The sequence below is a fragment of the Notolepis coatsorum genome, assembly GCF_963971535.1.
Source record: "Notolepis coatsorum genome assembly, chromosome: 17".
In the NCBI taxonomy this organism is placed as follows: domain Eukaryota; kingdom Metazoa; phylum Chordata; class Actinopteri; order Aulopiformes; family Paralepididae; genus Notolepis; species Notolepis coatsorum.
In genome coordinates, this window is record NC_140181.1 from 42841603 (window position 1) to 42860799 (window position 19197).

The 19197-nt window shown below is 41.5% G+C and overlaps 2 protein-coding genes across 3 annotated transcripts in view; both read right to left on the bottom strand.

Annotated features, from left to right (window-relative positions):
• Positions 1–278: 278 nt before the first annotated feature.
• LOC311244254 (tumor necrosis factor receptor superfamily member 6B-like) lies at positions 279–4286 on the bottom strand. The gene is made up of 4 exons (XM_084333662.1): positions 4216–4286; positions 3654–4044; positions 3293–3475; positions 279–2168 (listed from the first exon to the last, which is right to left on the bottom strand). The coding sequence occupies exons 1-4, from the start codon at positions 4222–4224 to the stop codon at positions 1912–1914; spliced, it is 840 nt and encodes a 279-aa protein (XP_084189788.1). The 5' UTR covers positions 4225–4286; the 3' UTR covers positions 279–1911.
• A 5806-nt stretch (positions 4287–10092) lies between these two features.
• Positions 10093–19197, bottom strand: part of rtel1 (regulator of telomere elongation helicase 1) — an 83642-nt gene continuing 74537 nt past the window's right edge. Inside the window, exons 27-34 of one of the 2 annotated variants that reach the window (XM_084333341.1) lie at positions 18655–18744; positions 17897–17992; positions 14803–15016; positions 13503–13640; positions 11977–12123; positions 11686–11892; positions 11403–11525; positions 10093–10680 (exon numbers count right to left, since the gene is read on the bottom strand). In XM_084333341.1, the coding sequence (XP_084189467.1) occupies positions 10604–10680; positions 11403–11525; positions 11686–11892; positions 11977–12123; positions 13503–13640; positions 14803–15016; positions 17897–17992; positions 18655–18744 (1092 nt within the window). In that variant the 3' untranslated portion in view covers positions 10093–10603. The remainder of the gene's footprint in view (positions 10681–11402; positions 11526–11685; positions 11893–11976; positions 12124–13502; positions 13641–14802; positions 15017–17896; positions 17993–18654; positions 18745–19197) is intronic. The other variant, XM_084333342.1, reaches the window with a different exon arrangement.

Below are 19197 nucleotides of genomic sequence, written 5' to 3' on the forward strand. Positions count from 1 at the left end.
CTACATGTACCTTTTCAAAATTCTGATTCTGATTTGTCAAATAATATGATGTGGTCTTGGCCAATGGACTGATACAACTCAAAACTGGTATGTTCATCATGTTTTATTGCACAACTGCATAATAAATAAACAGATCAACTGCAAGTAATGGACTGAACAATCAATTAAATAATAGTATTAGGTGTTTGTGTAAGATTGTATGTCTACCTGTGTAGAGGTGCCATGTGGAGACTGGACATTGGAAAACTAGAAAAGTCCAATTATTGAATGAATGAATGAATGAATGAATGAATGAATGAATGAATGAATGAATGAATGAAAACTTTATTTAACAGATTGCAGAATGGGTACAATACAGTACGGCTCAATACACACAATTGTTAAGGGGATGCAGACCAGAGAAAGACGTTTGTCTTGTTTACATCAGGGTCCCCCATTTTCAATTCATAGTGACATTTATGACATACACAACATACATGACATCATGACATTTATGGCATAGGGACATACATGACATACAGGTATATAGTACTGTTACATTTGTGACATATATGATATGCAAATATACAGTACTGTTACCCATAGATCCTAACAGAGAATATATACATATATATATATATGGGGAGGAGACTGTACATTAGGAGGGGGTGGGTGGGTGGGAGAGAAATATACATACGGTGGGGAGAGAATATATACATACGGTGGGGAGGAGACTGTACATTAATTGCAGCCTCCCGTAGGTGCTCTTTAAGAGCGGTTTTGAATGTGGGTAGGGATTCACATTTCTTTACAGCTTTGGGTAGGGCTTTCCACATTGATGTGGCATAATTGCGAAACGTGTTTAGTCCCTCGTTTGAGCCGAATCTGGGTTTAACATGATTTGTTGAGCTCCCTCTGGTGTTGTGGTCGTGGTATTCACTGACCTTTGGGAAGTATTTTGACATGTACATGGGTACCTTAGTCGTATAGTGTATCTTGTAGACCAGGCCCATTGCAAGTTGCTGTACTCTGTCGTCTACTCTAAGCCATCCTAGGTAGTCAAAGTGGGCAGGCGTGAGGTGGGTTCTAGGAGTAAGGTCAAGTAGTAGTCTGACCAGTTTGTTTTGAGATGTTTGTAATCTTGTTTTTAGTGTAGGAACAGTACCTTAAAACTTAAGTAATACTGTATTGGTATATCTTTACATTGAAGGAACAGTACATTAAAGGTGTACTGTATTGGTAGATCTTTACCAATGATCGTACATCTTGCAACACTGATTCACACTGTGGTTATAGTCGTAACCCCCCCAACTGCCACCTGTGATTGGTTGACCTGGACAGCTCCCATGATGTGAATGTGGAGCTGGGTGTCGCTGAAGAAGAGAATGCTCAGTCAACCTTCCCTGAGCAAATAAGTTTGTTTGTTTTGTAAGAAATCTGATGCAGCCTTTCACTGAGATTGTTATAGGGATTTCAACTGGCCTTTAGAATTTAATTGTTGAACCAAACTGATATTTATTCAGAAAATATACCGTTATAATTCAATTTAGATATACAAGACAGAAACATATTTACAAAATATCATCATTCAGTCTCATAGAGACAAGGAATGCTGGCAAGCACAAGTTCCAGTAACAGTGTTGTTGGCAATTTAACTATATGCCCAGGAGTTTATTTCTGGTCCACAACTTTTTTATTTATTCAGAATTACTTGTTACCCTTAATCAGCCTATGCAGGCATAACACCAGCAAGCAAAACAGATATCCATCTTATAAATGTATAGAATAGTGAACATGTATTCAAATCTAAAATACACCAAACTCAATTAATTTCAAGTTGAGTGGAGTAGCATTGCTGATTATTGTCTACCTTTTCTTTAAAAGTCAAACAGAATGAAATAAAACGAATTAAATCAAGTTGAGATTTCTCTTTTAAACAAACCATTTTGTGACCTTCCTGTATAAACTGGGAATAGGGACATTATCCAGGATCTCCAGGACTTCACCCATGAATGATGTACCTCTAGCCTCTTCCTTCACTTTTGTGAGGAGGTGGAGAGTAGATGCAGAGGTTTCTTGTGAGAGTTTATTCTTCCTCTTCAGCAACACATGGAGTCTTTTCTGCTTCTTCCTTGGGAGGATCTGTCTCGCCACAAACTCTATCAGCTCCGTGTTACACAAGTCTTGTTCTTAAAAGGAGAGAGAATTAACAAATGGATCAGTTGACCACTAGACACAGTGGTGAAAGCCTAAGACCCAGTCCTATTCAGGCTCCTGGGGGTTTGTCCAAGTAGGCTATTCTTCCCACCAGTCAGGACAGCTGAAACGCCTAATTTTCCACCGTTGACTAAAAACACACATTTTCAATCAATATCTGAATAAAAAAATTGATGTACTGTATGCTACTATCATATGTCTATACTACTATCTACTATGCTTATACTACTACGCTATATGTCTATACTACTATGCAATATGCACTCAAGAATGAAGCATTCAAGTGCAGCACTGCTAGACGAACAATACCACATACCCTTAGCTGCCAGAGGTGAACCCCTCCTGTTGACTTACACAATTTGTAAGTTGCTTTGGATAAAAACGTGAGCTAAATTACTAAATGTAAAATGTAAAGGTAAAGCTGGCTCCATCTACTTTTCATGTTCCATAGTTAACTTACTGCCCCAGCCTTTCAGACTAAATAATAATAATAATAATAATACAAAATAATAAATGAAAGAAAAAAAAAAATAGGTGTCCCGATACCAGTACCACTGAGAATGTGCTCATGTACTTGTAGTTGTAAAACTACTGCGATACTACTGCTGAGTGCATGTTTGTTCAGGAAAACAAATTGAATGTTAAAATTTGTATTATATTTACATTATTTTAACTTAAAATATCAGCAACAGTGTCATGTTGTATAATAAAGATGCTATAGATAACATTCAGCCACTAGATGTTGCACTAGAGCACCAGCATGTCATTTATCCAATCAGGCGCATACCACGTGGGGCAATGGGAATTGTAAACAACATGTTTAATTCTGGATCTGCAAAAAATAAAAATGTAATGATCAATTCAATAATCAATATTTTTTTTTGGGGGGGGGGGCAATCCCTTTATTCTGTACCTTATTAAAAGCTCTGTGGATTTATATAATATTATAAATATTTAAATGATTACTTTACATTTGATCTACGTCATTGTTAGAATTATAATGCCTGGTATACAGTAAGTACTGTCTGAAAGAAATGTGGAATCGGGGACATCCCTAACTCAACGAGGCCATCTGGTATTCATATTCATTTCTCACCTTCGCTTGTCTTTGTCCCATTCTTGCAGAGAGAGCAGTAAACATCGTGCTTGTCGTTGCCAGGAATAGTCGTGCAGTTTGAGGAGCACACAGACAACTGTTGACAGCCGCCCGTGCAGGAGAACTCGTCCGAGAAGAACCCGTCGGGGCACGGCGCACACTTCACGTCCGCTTGGGACGTCCCTGGAAGAAACAATAACAGTACTACTGAAGCAGAATTGTAAACACATTTGGGAAGAGTTAGCATTACATACATTTGCACTCTGGTTGGATGCCTAAATTATTTTCGTTGTGTTGTATAATGACATTTTGAATATAATCTAATAGCCTGTGTTCATAGTTGTTTTTGAAAGAAGTTTACCATTGACCATAACACCTTCACCCGGAGGACACTTGCTGTGTCTCGAGCAGGTCCCATATATCATGTAGTAGCCAGGCTTGCAGTCACACCGTCTGTTGTTCTCCCTGCTGCACGCCAACGTCTCGGTCTCGTAGTCCGTGCAAAACCGAGTGCAGTATTGGCAGCGGTCGATGTAGTTCCAGATTTCTGTGTAGTGGTTTTCGGGACATGGTCCACATTCGGTCCTGCTACTCTTAGTGCAGTGTCGGAGTAAGTGCTGCCCCGGAGGACACATGTCGCAGGTCACCGTGTCTCCGGTCGCCTCGTCGGTCCGCGTGTAGCTCGGTGTCCAAACAGCGGCCGTCGATAGGCTGCTAGATAGGAGCGGCTGGAGCGCCGTGAGATACATGAACTACGCGAAACACAGAAACAAACAAAAGAGCATAATCAGGATCTCTGGTAACGCCATTGAAACATATTGACAAAGCAACAGGTGAATTATATAATCTGCTCGATAAGGTTTCATTATATCTCACAATTATATTTGGTCATATACCTGTAGTATTATAGCCCACATACTCACCATATACATTTCTCTTCACAATTGGTGATTTTGGCTAAGAATGTTATTGTCTTGTGCAGACTAGACTACACTACACATTGTGTGGAAAACACTCACACTGTCTGTATTATATACCGTCTGGTGACGGTATTCTGTATGAGGGTTTCCCTCCTGACTCATCACGCATGACGTCATGAGGGAGAATTTCTGCCATCGCTCCATAGTTTACTTATTACTCATCATCAGGCGTGCGTTCCTGATATCAACTGGGGTTGCACGCACGCTAATGGCTAAATGTCCCCTCGCTTGAGCACAGACTACAGTGCCTAATTGCCTCTACGAATGGAATGTAAGTTGTAACACATATCATTCACAACAAGTTAGGTGTGAATGTATCGGAGAACGTATTTAACACACCTGTACACACAAAGTACCATTTCATCAGATCTGTCATCAGAGAAGAAAGGATGACACTGATTTATTGTCCAACAGATGACATGGTAGCAGACGCTATGACGAAGCCTGCTTCAAAATTGAAACTGAGGAGATTTGCAGAGGTCATGTTTGGTGTGTAAATATTGACTGCCATACTCTTTTTAATGTTTTAAGAGTGTATTATTTTCTTTGTAAATTGTTTTGAAGAGTTCATACAGTGTACTAAGTAACCATAAGTGGGAGTGTTGAATCTAGAGGGTGTATGTATGGTTGTAACTAACTGTAACTGTCCTCTACTGCTCCCATGACTGCATATATATCTGTGTCCACTGGAGGGCACTATAGGCGGAGCTTCTACAGTCTACGCCAGGTTGGGAGTATATAAGACTTGACTCCCTCCTATCTATTCTTCTTCCCACAAATGCCTCTCCCGGAGAGGAGCACACATGAGCTGTTGTGGTATGAACAGGCATGCGTTGTTCATGGCACGGGGTACCACTCAGTGGTACCTCACTGAGTATTAAAGATTTGAGCAGAAGCGCGTGCACGCACATGCACGCGCTCGCGAGAACGCGCTGCGCTCGGCTCGGCTCGTGTTTACCTGCCGAGTCCCGGGCCCCGGCGCTACCTCGCATTATCATAACAATAGCCGCTATAGGCTGGTGTCTTCAACCAGTCTGGGACTCTTTGTGATGTAAATATGGAACGTCCCAAGTTGCCGCTGCCCACAGACCCCCACCCACCACCACTCACCCCCGGACAACAACACACTCTGCAAACAGCAGCAACCCGGGACATTCCATATCTACATCACAAACTTCGGGACTGAGTAGATAATTAATTAATCTTCTCTTTATTTTTATTATTTATATTAAAACTGAATCAAACCATAAACAAGGTTGCCTGTTGGGATGTTAGATCCTAATGTGAAAAACTGATTTTATATGTCTGCACTTTATGTGCTCATTTTATGCCTGTCTTAATTCTGTTGTGAAGCACTTTGAGCTGCAGTTTCTGTATGAAAGGCTATACAAACAAAGTGTATTATTGTGCGCGAGGGAACATATGCGCATGCGCGCGCGGCCGCGCGTGCGTGTGCGCGCGGCGTCATTATCCTGCGTGGCGGCTCAGCCCATAATAACAACGCAACACTGGGTATGAATCAATGTGAATAAAACGCTGCCAGCAGAGCAAGGCCACAGATGGAAACCATGCCTCATGTACATATTATTGTTGCCACATAGCCATTTCTGTTAACAGCATTGTTCCACCAAAGCTGGTTATAGGAAGAGGGAAAACAGCCGGGTAAATGAGTGGGACACTCAACGCACACGAAACTGACTTGTGCACTGATTGATTATCAGGAATGTCAATATTGTAAATTAAGTACTTTAATTTGATGTAAAAGCTAGCCAAATCGTTAGCCTAGTTTACCATCGTTTTATTAATGGTAAAAAACATGCAACCATAATACAACAGAAATCCCTTTTCTGGGATTCCCTCATTCCATTAATTTCGTAGTCCCTTGTCGGCTGGTGACGGAAGTAGCGTTGGATGGGGGACCCTGATGTAAACAAGACGAAAGTCTTTCTCTGGTCTGCATCCCCTTAACAATTGTGTGTATTGAGCTGTACTGTATTGTGCCCATTCTGCAATCTGTTAATAAAATGTTCAATCAATTCCAATAGTATAGGTTCCTTCCGGTCTCTGGTTTCACCTGAGATGTTGGGCTATATAAAGCGTAGAGAACCTATGGCAAAGTCTGTCTAATGAGATGTCAGTTCACTGTATTTATTCGTATTTACAAATTTGTCATACATACTGTTTTTCTTTCATATTTGGTCAATGGTATATTACTGACAGTAATTAAGGACAATTTTGTGGGGGGGGAAGCCTTTTTTTCCACTTAAGTCTTAGACCACTTCTATGCATGCGCCATCCAGTGGATCTGCCAGGGTCCAGTTACTATGGCAAGCAACCACTTGGCAGATATTAATTAAAAAAATCTTTACAATTCCCATGAAGATAATAATTGTACTAAACATAAAATCACATTTAATTATCTTCTCTAAATGTTTGTTTTCCCCGATTCTGAACTACCCCCGTGATCTGTCTCATTATAGACCGTATCTGCCTATGGCTCTTTCCCAGATATATTATATGGTTCCATGGGGGACCATGATGTAAACAAGAGGAAAGACTTTCTCTGGTCTGCATCCCCTTAACAATTGTGTGTATTGAGCCGTACTGTATGTACCCATTCTACAATCTGTTAATAAAGTTTTCAATCAGCGGCTGGGTGGCGCAGCGGACATTGCGCTTGTCACCAACACAAGAGACACCGGGTTCGACTCCGGCTGTCGGCGTTGCCTCCGGCTTGGGCCAGCCGTCATACTGGCTCATTTGGCAGAGTCAGCGGATGGAAGTCGATGGGTGGTAATCTGGACGTTGTGGACAGCGACTCCTACAGGTCGGTTGGGGACGCCTGCACAGCAGACAGGAAATGGCGTGGGTAGTGTGAGCCTCCCACACGTTACACCTCGCCAATGAGAGTCCGCGCTGGCAGGGAAAAAGATGTGACAGGCTGCCTCCTTGTGTACTGGAGGGGACACGTGATGCAAAGCTTCTATCCTCCCTACAACTGGCCAGTGGGGGGCATATGCGAGCAACGTTCAAGACAGGGGAGGGAAGAATTGGCACAATGGAATTGGGATGGGAGAAAAATAGAACGAGAAAAAATTATATAGTTTTCAATCAATTTTAAAAGTTCATAATTTTTTTTAAAGTAAAACCCTTGAAAACTTGGCATAATTTCATATATTAATTATGCACATGTATTGTCATACAATATTACCCTTGTAAAAAGACTTGTCATGAGGGGGACAGCTGAATTTGAATTAGATTATGTTTGCTTCAGGACAATACATGGTATTTTTTCTTTTGATCCACTTTTTCTCCCATTTTTCTATATTTTCTCCCATCCCAATTTCGTATCATCCAATTCAACCCTCCCCTGTCACGGACGCTGTTTCTTGCCTCCCACAAGCCGGCTGCAATGTGGACTAAGTCATACATAGCACAAGTCCCCTCCGGTACTTGAGGTAACAGCAGTCGCATCTTTTCACCTGCGCAGCTCGATCTCTCAATGGCGAGGAGTAACGCGTGGGAGGCTCACGCTGCCCCCGACACTTCCTGATTCTACTGCGCAGGCGCACCAACCGACCTGTAGGAGTCGCTGTCCACAACGCCCGATCCCCACCCATCAGTTTCCCACCCCCTAATACGGCCAATGTGTATTAGTACGGACGACCAGCTAAACTGAAAGCAAATGTAGAGCGCTGGGCTCGAACTGACGAGCCCAGCGTCTCCAGCATTTCGTGGCGAGCGCCTTGCCCACTACGCCACGTAGCCGCACCTAATACATGGTATTTTTAACTTCTATTTTTCAGGGTATCTTTCAGTACAATTTATACCTGATAAAAAAAAAGGAACAATGAATTTTCCATTCCCATACAGGTAATGGTTAGCATTAGCTTTGCAGGTTGTAGGCTGGACAAGATATGACTCCTAAAGTGTCTAAACGGAAGTACAGGCTACAGGCGTTTCCGGTCAGCCCAGATCTCTATATTCCCCAGCGAAACAAAGAACGAAGCAGACGCTCGTAAATCTCAAACCAAGAAAAATCTGCGGAACTGGTTTCGTCGGCGTAACGGTACTAGTCTGTTCCATTTTCGGGTATCTTGAGGCTAACCTCGTTCCCAGTTTTATCTCTGTGCGTGAGGCTGGACGAGGCGGCGATAACGAGGTTGTTTCTGGGGGGAATGCATTTTCATGAACACCATGTCGTGATTGGTCCGTTCGGAGGCAGCTTCCAGGTGTTAGTACATACACCGGAAATTCTACCCCAGACACTTTCGGCAGTAGTTCTTTACCAGGCTTTATCTCACGGAGATAAAACTGGGAACGAGGTTATGCAGGTTGTTTCCATCCTGTAAACTGATCGGCTGACACCGTGTTCTACAGTGATTGTGAATCCCGGTGTGGTGCTATGTGATGCTTGCACCTCATGGTACCAAAGCACCTCAAAGGCGCTAAAAACAAAATTACAAACATCTCAAAACAAACTGGTCAGACTACTGCTTGACCTTACTCCTAGAACCCACCTCACCCCTGCCCACTTTGACAACCTAGGATGGCTTAGAGTAGACGACAGAGTACAGCAACTTGCAATGGGCCTGGTCTACAAGATACACTACACGACCAAGGTACCCATGTACATGTCAAAATACTTCCCAAAGGTCAGTGAATACCACGATCACAACACCAGAGGGAGCTCCACAAATCATGTTAAACCCAGATTCGGCTCAAATAAGGGACTAAACACGTTTCGCAATTATGCCACATCAATGTGGAACGCCCTACCCAAAGCTGTAAAGGAATGTGGATCACTACCCACTTTCAAAACCTCTCTCAAGGGACACCTACGGGAGACTGCAATTCAACACTGGCCCCTGTAAATATCCTAACCCAACCCCCTCCAATGTACAGTCATTTACCTAGTATGGTTTTGTCAATAGTCCAATGTACAATTTCGTTTGTTTGTACAGTGTCTCCTCCCCCCCCCCCCCAATGTACAGTTTTACTTGTTTATACAGTGTGCTCCCCTCCCCAACCACCTCCAATGTAAATTACACAGTATGGTTGTCAATATCCCAATGTACCCAACCCCCCCCACCCAACCTCCTCCAATGTACAGTTTCTACGTCAAATGTATATACTCCCTTTTCTTGACTCCTTCTGTATCACAAACAGTACTGTATTTGCAAATCTGGTATGTCATAAATGTATAGATGTAGCAGTACTGACTATCTGTATGTCATGTATGTCATATATGTCCTGATGAATTGAAAATGGGGGACCCTGATGTAAACAAGACGAAAGTCTTTCTCTGGTCTGCATCCCCTTAACAATTGTGTGTATTGAGCTGTACTGTATTGTACCCATTCTGCAATCTGTTAATAAAGTTTTCAATCAATCAATCAATTCAATCAGTCCGGCGTTAGTCATCTCCCCATACATGGTTAAGGTAGACCATAGAGCGAGACCACCCCCTAGCGGCACAAAATCAACATTACAGTGTGGCTGCTTTAGCCCAGTATAATTCTGATATTCTGCTTTAGCGCAGTATAAATCTGATATCCTGCTTTAGCCCAGTATAACTATGATATTGTGCTTTAGCCCAGTATAACTCTGATATCCCATACAAATATGACCATAAACAAATGTCAAAAGATGGCCTACACATGCCACACAATAGCTCCAATAGCTGCCATATAAAAACAATTTGTAATAATACTTATTATAGTATGGACTATAAATGAAACAACATGAAGGTAAGTAGACTTCTTACATTTAATAAGAAAAATATAAAAATTTTATTCCATTAGATTAGAAAATCACTGCAACATGTACATTTGTCTACACATTTGGCTGTCTACATAAATACTTAAGTATTTTCATTGTCCACGATTCATTTTTATTTACAGTTCAATACACAACACCCCTGAACGCGTGCCTAATATTCATAGTCAATATTCGCCTGGCACTAGGCTGTTCATACAGGACAAGTATTGGTTTTATGCATGAACATCTGGCATGGCTGATGGTTTAAAATAAAGTATCGATGAGTCTTCTAAATGCTACTGCGGAACATTATTAGCACTGGTAAGCCATCTAGCTTGGCTCATCAGTTAGAAATGACTTCTGAACATGGTTACAACACTAGAGGGGCCGCTAAATCATCTTTTAAAGCGTGGCCCATTGACTACAAGGATGGATAAAACGGCTGGCGCTGAAAGTGTTAATGAACATAAACATAATATGCATTTTCTTTGTATTATTCCTTTTCCTGCAGTCCTGAAACAAGTTTAGTGTAATTCATAGGACTGTCATGTGTGTGTGCAAATGAACGCTCTTATTTCCTTTGGCTACTATTGAAAAAAGAGGAGATCTTGCTTTGTGTTTTCACAGGTGATGCCCCTGGAGTTAAATCTGGAGGAAGACAAAAACATACACAACTGAGGATACAGTATTATAATAAAAGCTATGCAATATACCAGATACAGCATTATAGTAAATGTTGTGTAATATTCAGTACTACCAGGTGCAGTTATTTTATGATGATCATACAAGAAGTTCTAAACCGGTTAGCATTACTTCAAACCTTATTTAACGGTATAGTCATACTTGGGCAGAATTTATTGCATTCAAGAACTGTGTGGCCATGGCTTTACCAGAATTCAAGGTTAATCAAATCCTTTAAAAAAAAATTATTATGGGCATATTGATATAAAACAGCATTCCTTTGTCTGCGAGTTAGATCAGTGCATTTTCCCCTTCCCAAATATGAGGAGGCAGAAAAGCAACCGATTTAGGGAATTCTGGAAAATGTTTGGACAGAAAGGAGCATATCTGCTCATTCTAGTGGGTCTAATAACCTACATCTGCAAATCTGTAAGACAAACAACGACCACAACCCTTACCAAATATAATATTTTGGGTTGTGCATTGTCAATTTCCTTGGCATGACATGGAGTACCACCCGCATTGGCAATCCAAGTATAGGCAAAAAATTTTAGCTTAATTTAGCAGCCATTAAGCCATTAACACTTGGCCCTACCAATCCTGTTTCGCGATGATTGATTGCATTAATGTATAATGTTATATATAGTATATTAAAATATAATTGTTAACATAATAGGGTTACCCATCACCTCGTCTTTGCTGGTCTCTGTTCTGAGTTAGAGCATTGATGGTGGTGACAGATTCACCTATCAATGCATCCAACATCTCTTTGTACTGCTTCTTATGGTGAGGGCGAATGAACAAGCAAAACGCTGGAGGAGAAGACAAGTTTAAAGAGAAAATTAAGCATGCGAATTGAAGACAATTGAAAATAAAAATGACAACCACTTGAACTCTGAAAATAAAATATAAATAGGAGCATATTGTTCATTCCCAAATGTGTGCTTACCAATAACAAAAAAAAATACTCACTGATGAGAAGACTGAAGTCTTCATTTTTCTCTGTTAACAAGCTCACCACTGTGGTGACCAAGTCTTCATAATTGTCTGTCTTTTTGTAGTTCTGAACCGCTAGAAAGAGTTGATTGGATTTCTCTAATCCAATCGCTTTTTTCACATCGGCCACAAATTTTGCATGGAATTCACCCTTTGGCACAGACTGAACTGTAGACAAAGAACCTGGTGGGGAAAAACATTGAGTTATCACAGTGAGTGGTAGCTGAGTAATACATTTACATAAGGCCACATAAGAAGGGAATCTACCTGTTGGAGCTTGCCCAGGCAAGGAATCTATTGAAGAATGGTTGCCTAGGTGAGGTCTCCCCTTGTTAAGCTGCAGAGATGTATTTAGCTCACTGGAAGAAGAGCCAAGGGAATACTCCACACCCCCAACCTTTTGTCTGCCAACAGCTGCAGGCAAACATAATAATAATAATTTTACACACACACACACACACACACACACACACACACACACACACACACACACACACACACACACACACACACACACACACACACACACACACACACACACACACACACACACACACACACACACACACACACACACACACACACACACACACACACACACACACACACACACACACACACACACACACACACACACACAGGAGGCCTCTCAAGCGTATACCTGCTCACCATTTCCCGGATGCTGTGACACCTAGCTGTTGTTATGGGAAACAGGCTGTTTGGCTACAATGCAAAGACCTACTTCATGTATTCTTTGTGATTTTCCTGAAAGACAGGGTAACTAACAAGGTTTCACTTTTCCAATGTGGAAAAATACAGTATGATAAGGACATACCAGCCCAATATTTGAAATTGAGTTTTTACATAATTTACATAAATGATCAAGTACCAGTTATTAGTGCTCTAAAAGGTCAGGAGGTCAATCATTCTGCCATAATGTAATCAAATGGGAGCTCCACCCACAATGCTATTCAGAACACAGTTTTTCTCTGGTTTCTGCCCTTACATTTTCAGGTCAATAAAAAGCCCAATTCCTAAACCACACTTTCAATTGGTAGAACAAACAACCACTCAAAATGTAGCCAACCCCTGTGTGCACACAATGGCATTTGTTGGTTGATGATCTGTTGGAGAAATGCCCGTCAAAATAGAGTCTGCGTTTTTCATTCAAATGGCTACTCCCCTTAAATACTGTAGGAGCCAACATTGAGGTGTTTGAATCCAAATGTTGCCCAAGTCTCGACTACAACTGTGTGAATTGGATTATTCTTTCCATTTGGGACTTTTGAGTTTTTAACCAAAAGGCGATGGGTGTGCCTTCAAGTATTAGTGCCCAAGTCAAGACATGAGCATATTCTCACGCTGTTATTTACAATCCTCTCTGAAGCCTCAAAAAAGCCGCCTCCATGATTGATTATAGCCAGGGCAAGTGATTAGAGGAAGTAGTTGTAACACATTTATTATTTCTTTATTTCACCACTAAAGACTAACGTTTAGATTTGTTTTATGTTGTGGACCATCTCACAGAGGTGGAATATGCTATTTAAATAAATATTGGCTCTACCAAATTCAAATATATATACCGGTATACATCTTCGGTGACAGCCGAAAAACATTTGAGCTTCCTCCACTAGTGACTGAAGCCTAAACCATTAGCTGCTTTTGGAATGTGGCACATGAAACAGGTAAGACTAAAGCAGTGTGTGTTAATGACGTCAGTTCAGACACGTTTCAAAAACAGTTTAACAAGCGAGCAGACCCAATTCTATAATTTCTATAAAAAGTCTCTATACCGTGCTGCTGCATCAGGGTCTCCTTCTCCTCCTTGGAGAGAGAGTGATCAGGCTTGTATCCACAGCCCTGACCTGTGAGCTCCTGACACTTCTCGTCAAACTGCTTTTTGTGATGGGGCCGTATGAACTGGTAGAAACCTATGACATGACATATTGGCATTGGGTTAGAAGAGAGATTTCTATCGTAGACACTCAAAGATACAGTTTACGTTGTGATGTTAGTCAGTTGGTACAATACCATTGGAAATGCTGCAATACATGTTAACCCTTTCACTGCCACACTACCAAACGGTTAACCCTTTCACTGCGACAACACAGAAGGTTAACCCTTTCACTGCCACACAACAAAGGGTTACCCCTTTCACTACCACACTACAGAAGGTGGTAGTGAAAGGGTTTAAACATACGATATTTAGTGTATTAGCTCAGCGAGGGGCTCAGCAGCTGGAACGCACACTACAGGCTTGTTATCATCATCAAAAGAACAGCCAGCCAGACATCGTAATCTGCCATTATAGGTACAAGTACACGGTTCCTTCAGGTTTCAACATGTTAAAGTTAATCCCTTTCAAACACCAAGTTCCACCAAACTCTCATGGCTGTGGCCTCTGCTTCCTGCTTGCACACAGTGCAACTGTAATTTAAATGTCAATCATGATTTATCAACCAAAACAGGGTAATGCGTTTCTACCAAACTACACAAGGATGTGACTTGCACTAAACATTTCTTGGAAAGCACACAAAGTGAAGAGGAAGAAAGATAAAGGTCGGATAGAGATGTCATTGTGATATATGGTGCTTTATTAACCCCCTTAAGGAAATAGCCTAAGACACACATAAATGTATGCATTTCTCTAGAGGTGTCGGCATATGATCTACCGAATTCTTGCACCCCAGGAGCAGGTATGGGTTCAGTGTCTTGCTTGAGGATACTTCAGTAGGGATGAGCACCCAGGCTTTAGCAGGGATCAAACCTGTGAACTTCCATCAGGTTAACCACCAGGCCACCCTGCCGCTAATCAGATGTAGTGGCTTATAATATAAGATATTCAAATGCATTTTTTAAGATCAATCTGGAGAGGTCATTAGTAGTGGAGGGGTCCAGGGAGTGTGCTCCCTCAGTGAAGAGAATTTGGAAACATAACTTTAGAGAAATTGGCTACAATCTTACTATTTTAACTTGGGATAATCTGACCCAGGGCAGGGTGGGTAGGAGTTATGATCTGAAAAACGATTAAACCCAGAGTGAAACAAGGATACGCAGTAATGCAGGGTTAATGGGCCACACCACAACACTTACCCCTGAGAATGTGGTGAGTATTAGCGTCCTCAGTGAAGAGGTCGCATACCTCAGACAGCAGCTTGTCCAGGCTGTCCCTCCCCTTGTACGCCTGCAGAGCCTGCATGATTCGCTGGAAGTTTACCTGGCTCAGTGACTTCTTCATCTCTGCCAGGAACCTCTTGGCTGTGCCTGCCTTGCCCTCCTCGGACACGTACTCTTGAGAGGCAGTGTTCTGCAGGAGAGATTGGAACAGATAAGAAGCTGTAATCACAATATGCAGTAGGAGTGGGGTCTAAGATTAATTGTAATCCGTTTGTAAATTCTGTGGGTTAATCAAGGAACACTCTGTAAATTTGGTAGGTTGATCAGGGGACATTCAATTTGATGTCCTCCCCAGAATGCATCTTTGTATATAATGGGTCTACATAGCATCTACACAGCACGCCCTGATAAATGCTGTTAGCTGAAATGTTGGTGTAGAAGGAGAAATTAGTGTACAGCTATTCTTCACTATTTCAACATGAGTCTTTAACATGGTGAGTCTTTAACACATCAGGCGCCATAAACGTCGTACAACGTGTGTCAAGGTCATGCGAATTCTGCCAAACCACGGCGTACGACGTTATTGATATCATATTTCTTTTTTTCGCCATGGTATTCATAATTCCCTCACCCAGCCTCGGCTGATACAAATCGAAGGGATTTGTGTCACAATGCCTCCAATTATTAATAAAGCCAAAGTCACACATCGGAAAAAGGAGAATTACTGCATTAACTCATTCAGCGCTAGGGGTCGTTGTTTACCTTCTGGGTAGAATGCCATTGCCATTGCTTTGTTCAATGGGGAGAAAGCCAAACTTGCGAGTGCTTAAAATATATGAAATATTATAGCTATGGATCTAATAACAACGTCGATTGTCAGTGAGTTGCTTCTGGTCAACATGCAAAAAACAGATTGTTTTTTTCATCCATACATTTCCGTTTTATACAGTTTTGAATATGAGTATAGTTTGGGTGATTCTTAGTAATCCCAGGAAAAGACGCGAAAATAGCCCTTTAGTGAAATCCAGTTATCACGTTGTCATTTTTCGCCCGATTATCGAATCTTCCTGAAATCAACGCTAGATTATCGTTATTATCCTTCCTCATGCACGCATGAAATGGGGCTTGTAACGGGGCGCTCCCCCCACCGCCACCAACGGTAAACAGCACACACACAGTCCACACAGACAGCTTCGATCGCGGCAGAAGAAAATATCAGATCAACACAAGATTGGATATATAGTGTCCTTACCTGGTCTCTGATGTAATGCAAAAAAAATAATACAATTATCTGATCGCCATTCCAAGTACTAGTCGCGGAGGCCCGTCCCACGTTTTCCGGCATTGCATATGAACAGGGGGGGGGGGGCTAGTTGATGCATCGTTGTAAGCGTTTGTCCTGGCGGAGTATTTAAACCCCGCCCGCACGGCTCGGCCCAGAAAACAAACTACATCGTTTCAAATGGAGTGCAATAGCGGCCGAAGGCGTTAGAGGGTGGTATTGACCGTCTGCCAGCTCAGACACATTCAGAACAGTATGCACAGGCTACCCCGATGAATTATGAATGGCAATAGTGAATAAAAGAAATAACGATTAAAACCCGACTTTTCTCGTTATTGGCGCTCAAGCGATGGCAAGTTAACCCGACTTTTCTCGTGAATGACGCCCAATGAGTTAAAGGCTGGGACTTCCCACATAATCTGCAGTGTCATTATACAGTCATACGCAGAGATGACAGAGTTAGCACATGTCAGTGTCGTTACTAGAGAATGAAGAACCACAAAATGGTATGGCTTTTCGAGTGATGTGGGACAGCTGACGTGTAGTGCAAGTTTCCTTTTAAGGTAATCTATTCCCAAAGTGTTCTACGTTTATATAGACCTGTTCGCTGTATACAAACATACCGTGTTCGAGCCAATCAGTAATACCAACTGAGTCACGTGACTAAGCTGCCCCGGACCTGCGCAAACTGCTCCGCTAAAATAATAGGACGGGGCTCTATTGAGAAACCATGACACACCCCTGACTAAAAGCAGTTTCAAACTAAAACGGTTGGATAAAAAAAATAAAAAATAAAATAAAAAGTTTAAACTGTAACCCTAACTAACCTTACTGTCATGCACTTGTCCTAATATACTAACCTACACTGTAGCACTCAACACTTTGATGAACATTGTTACTCAGCTGATAGAGTTGTACCCTTCCTGCTGTCTTGTAAGTCGCTTTGGATAAAAGCGTCAGCTAAATGTAATGTAATGTAATTTTGCCAAATCAGCATGGCTTTCACCTTTTACATACAGTTGAGGGCAAAACTATTAGCACCCAAGGAATTATGGAACATTTAAAAAAAATTCATCCCAATGTTTGCATCATTGATAAAACTTGATATAATAAAACATTTAGTAGCTTTTGGTACATTCTGGAATATAAAATACGTTTTTAGGCTTGCTTTATATCAAATATAGTGAAAAATGCGTTGGTCAAATATATTAGCCCCCACGTGAATGATTGCTTTCAAAACACCTACCATCAACCAATGAGCTTTCAAACCACACCTGTACAGTCAATTGGCTTCCTAACAACACCTGAGCATTCAATCAGCATAAAAGGACTCCAAGAAACAGGCCACTTACATAATTGAGGGAGACTATACTACTACTCCTACTCACCATGCCAAAGACAAGTGCAAGATTTCAAGAATTCTGGAGAGGAAATTAGTCAGAGATGTCAGCAAGAAGCCCCGGACATCTGCCAAGATGATTGTTGCTGACCTGGCCTCTTCTGGAGTGGATGTTTCGCTAGCATGGCTAACAAATGCAAATATATTGTAGTCTGCCCCGTTGTTCTGACCAGGTTTACGTTCCTTTCTGCCCCGGTGATCATGAGTCTGACGTATACAGCGAACAGGTCTATATAGTGGCTTCCACATGGGGGTTTGTGGCAATTATAATATGCAGACATAAGAGTAAACCTAAAATTAACTGTATATTGAAAATAAAGGCATGAACATGCACTGAAAAACAATGAAGGAACAAAAAACAATAATAAAAAGCATTACATTATACATACCCGTTCTTGGACCAGTTTTATTTTACGCTTTCCTCCACGTAATTCATCATCCACACGCTTGTCATACTGAAGCGAAAGGGTGGATATACGGTTTGCCTACAGAGGGAAAAAGCTAAATCATTCATCAATCTAGTGGCATAGCAACCGGGTGTGGCATGTCTGGAAACGGAACAGACGGTAAATACATCAATGGGAGTCGTTACAAGTGTAGTGCCATGCCTAGTAGTCTGTAGGGCTGTCCCCGACTAAGGATTTGGATAGTCGACTTTGATTGGCAGAAATTTGGTAGTCGCCTACCCCCCTGAATGAAAAAAAATGTAATTTCTTTTTTTTTATCATTCCATTTGGGCTGTGGGGGGTGCTTAATGTCTGAAGGAGTCGACTGAAGTCTCCTTGTCCTCTGTGAAAGCATGCAATTGGGTCCACTGATGGATACATCTTGATATTTGTCTAGTCTAGTGTGTTCATTAGACGGGTGAAATCCTCTTTCAGTGCCTTCAGTGTTTTCTTAGGCAGTTAGCCTCGCTGGTATGCACGCCATTAGCGTTAGCCATGCTTCTAGGCCTCTTTGCTTTTGGAAAGAATGATAAAAAATAAAATAAAAAAAATGGAAAAGAAAATTGTCATTCGACTAAGGCTCCTTTCGATCGATTAGTCGACTAATCGGGGTCAGCCCTAGTAGTCTGAACCCAGGCCTTCCATTGAACTAAGAAATAGGACCAGAAGTTGTGATCTATGGAGTCAGACTTTATCCCCACCCTTCTATGAGCACCGTACCAGGCGTGTCTGGTGTGGACACTGGACAGCAGCACCCATTCAGCATCCAATCCACTTCCAGTGTGCTTCAGCTGCAAGGAAGAAGCAGTGTGTGTGTGTAAAAGGCAGAACTGCAGGCTGCTAGATCCAGGTGTGTGTGTGTATAGCCTAATTGAAATCATTATTGATTTGAAATAGCTAGCTTACATTGAAATTGCTTGAAATTTAATGGAAAGGCTGTTTGATAAAAAGCAAAGATAATGCTTTCTTATATCTTTAATCAATTGGTTTTAAAAATCTACTACAACCGATTGGCGAGGATGTTTAGTAAAAGGAAAGAGAAGTCTTTGCCGCGTTTGTCAAATGATTTTACAATTACACCGAAATGAAGAAAATGTGATATAATTTGGCAGTGTATAATGGTATTTTCAATACAGCTCTTGTTTTAAAAAGGCGAATAAGTGTAATTTACCCACCTCTCAAACAACATAAATTGCAACATGATAGTCGGTTAACCATTAACATCCCTACAAGAACAATTCAAT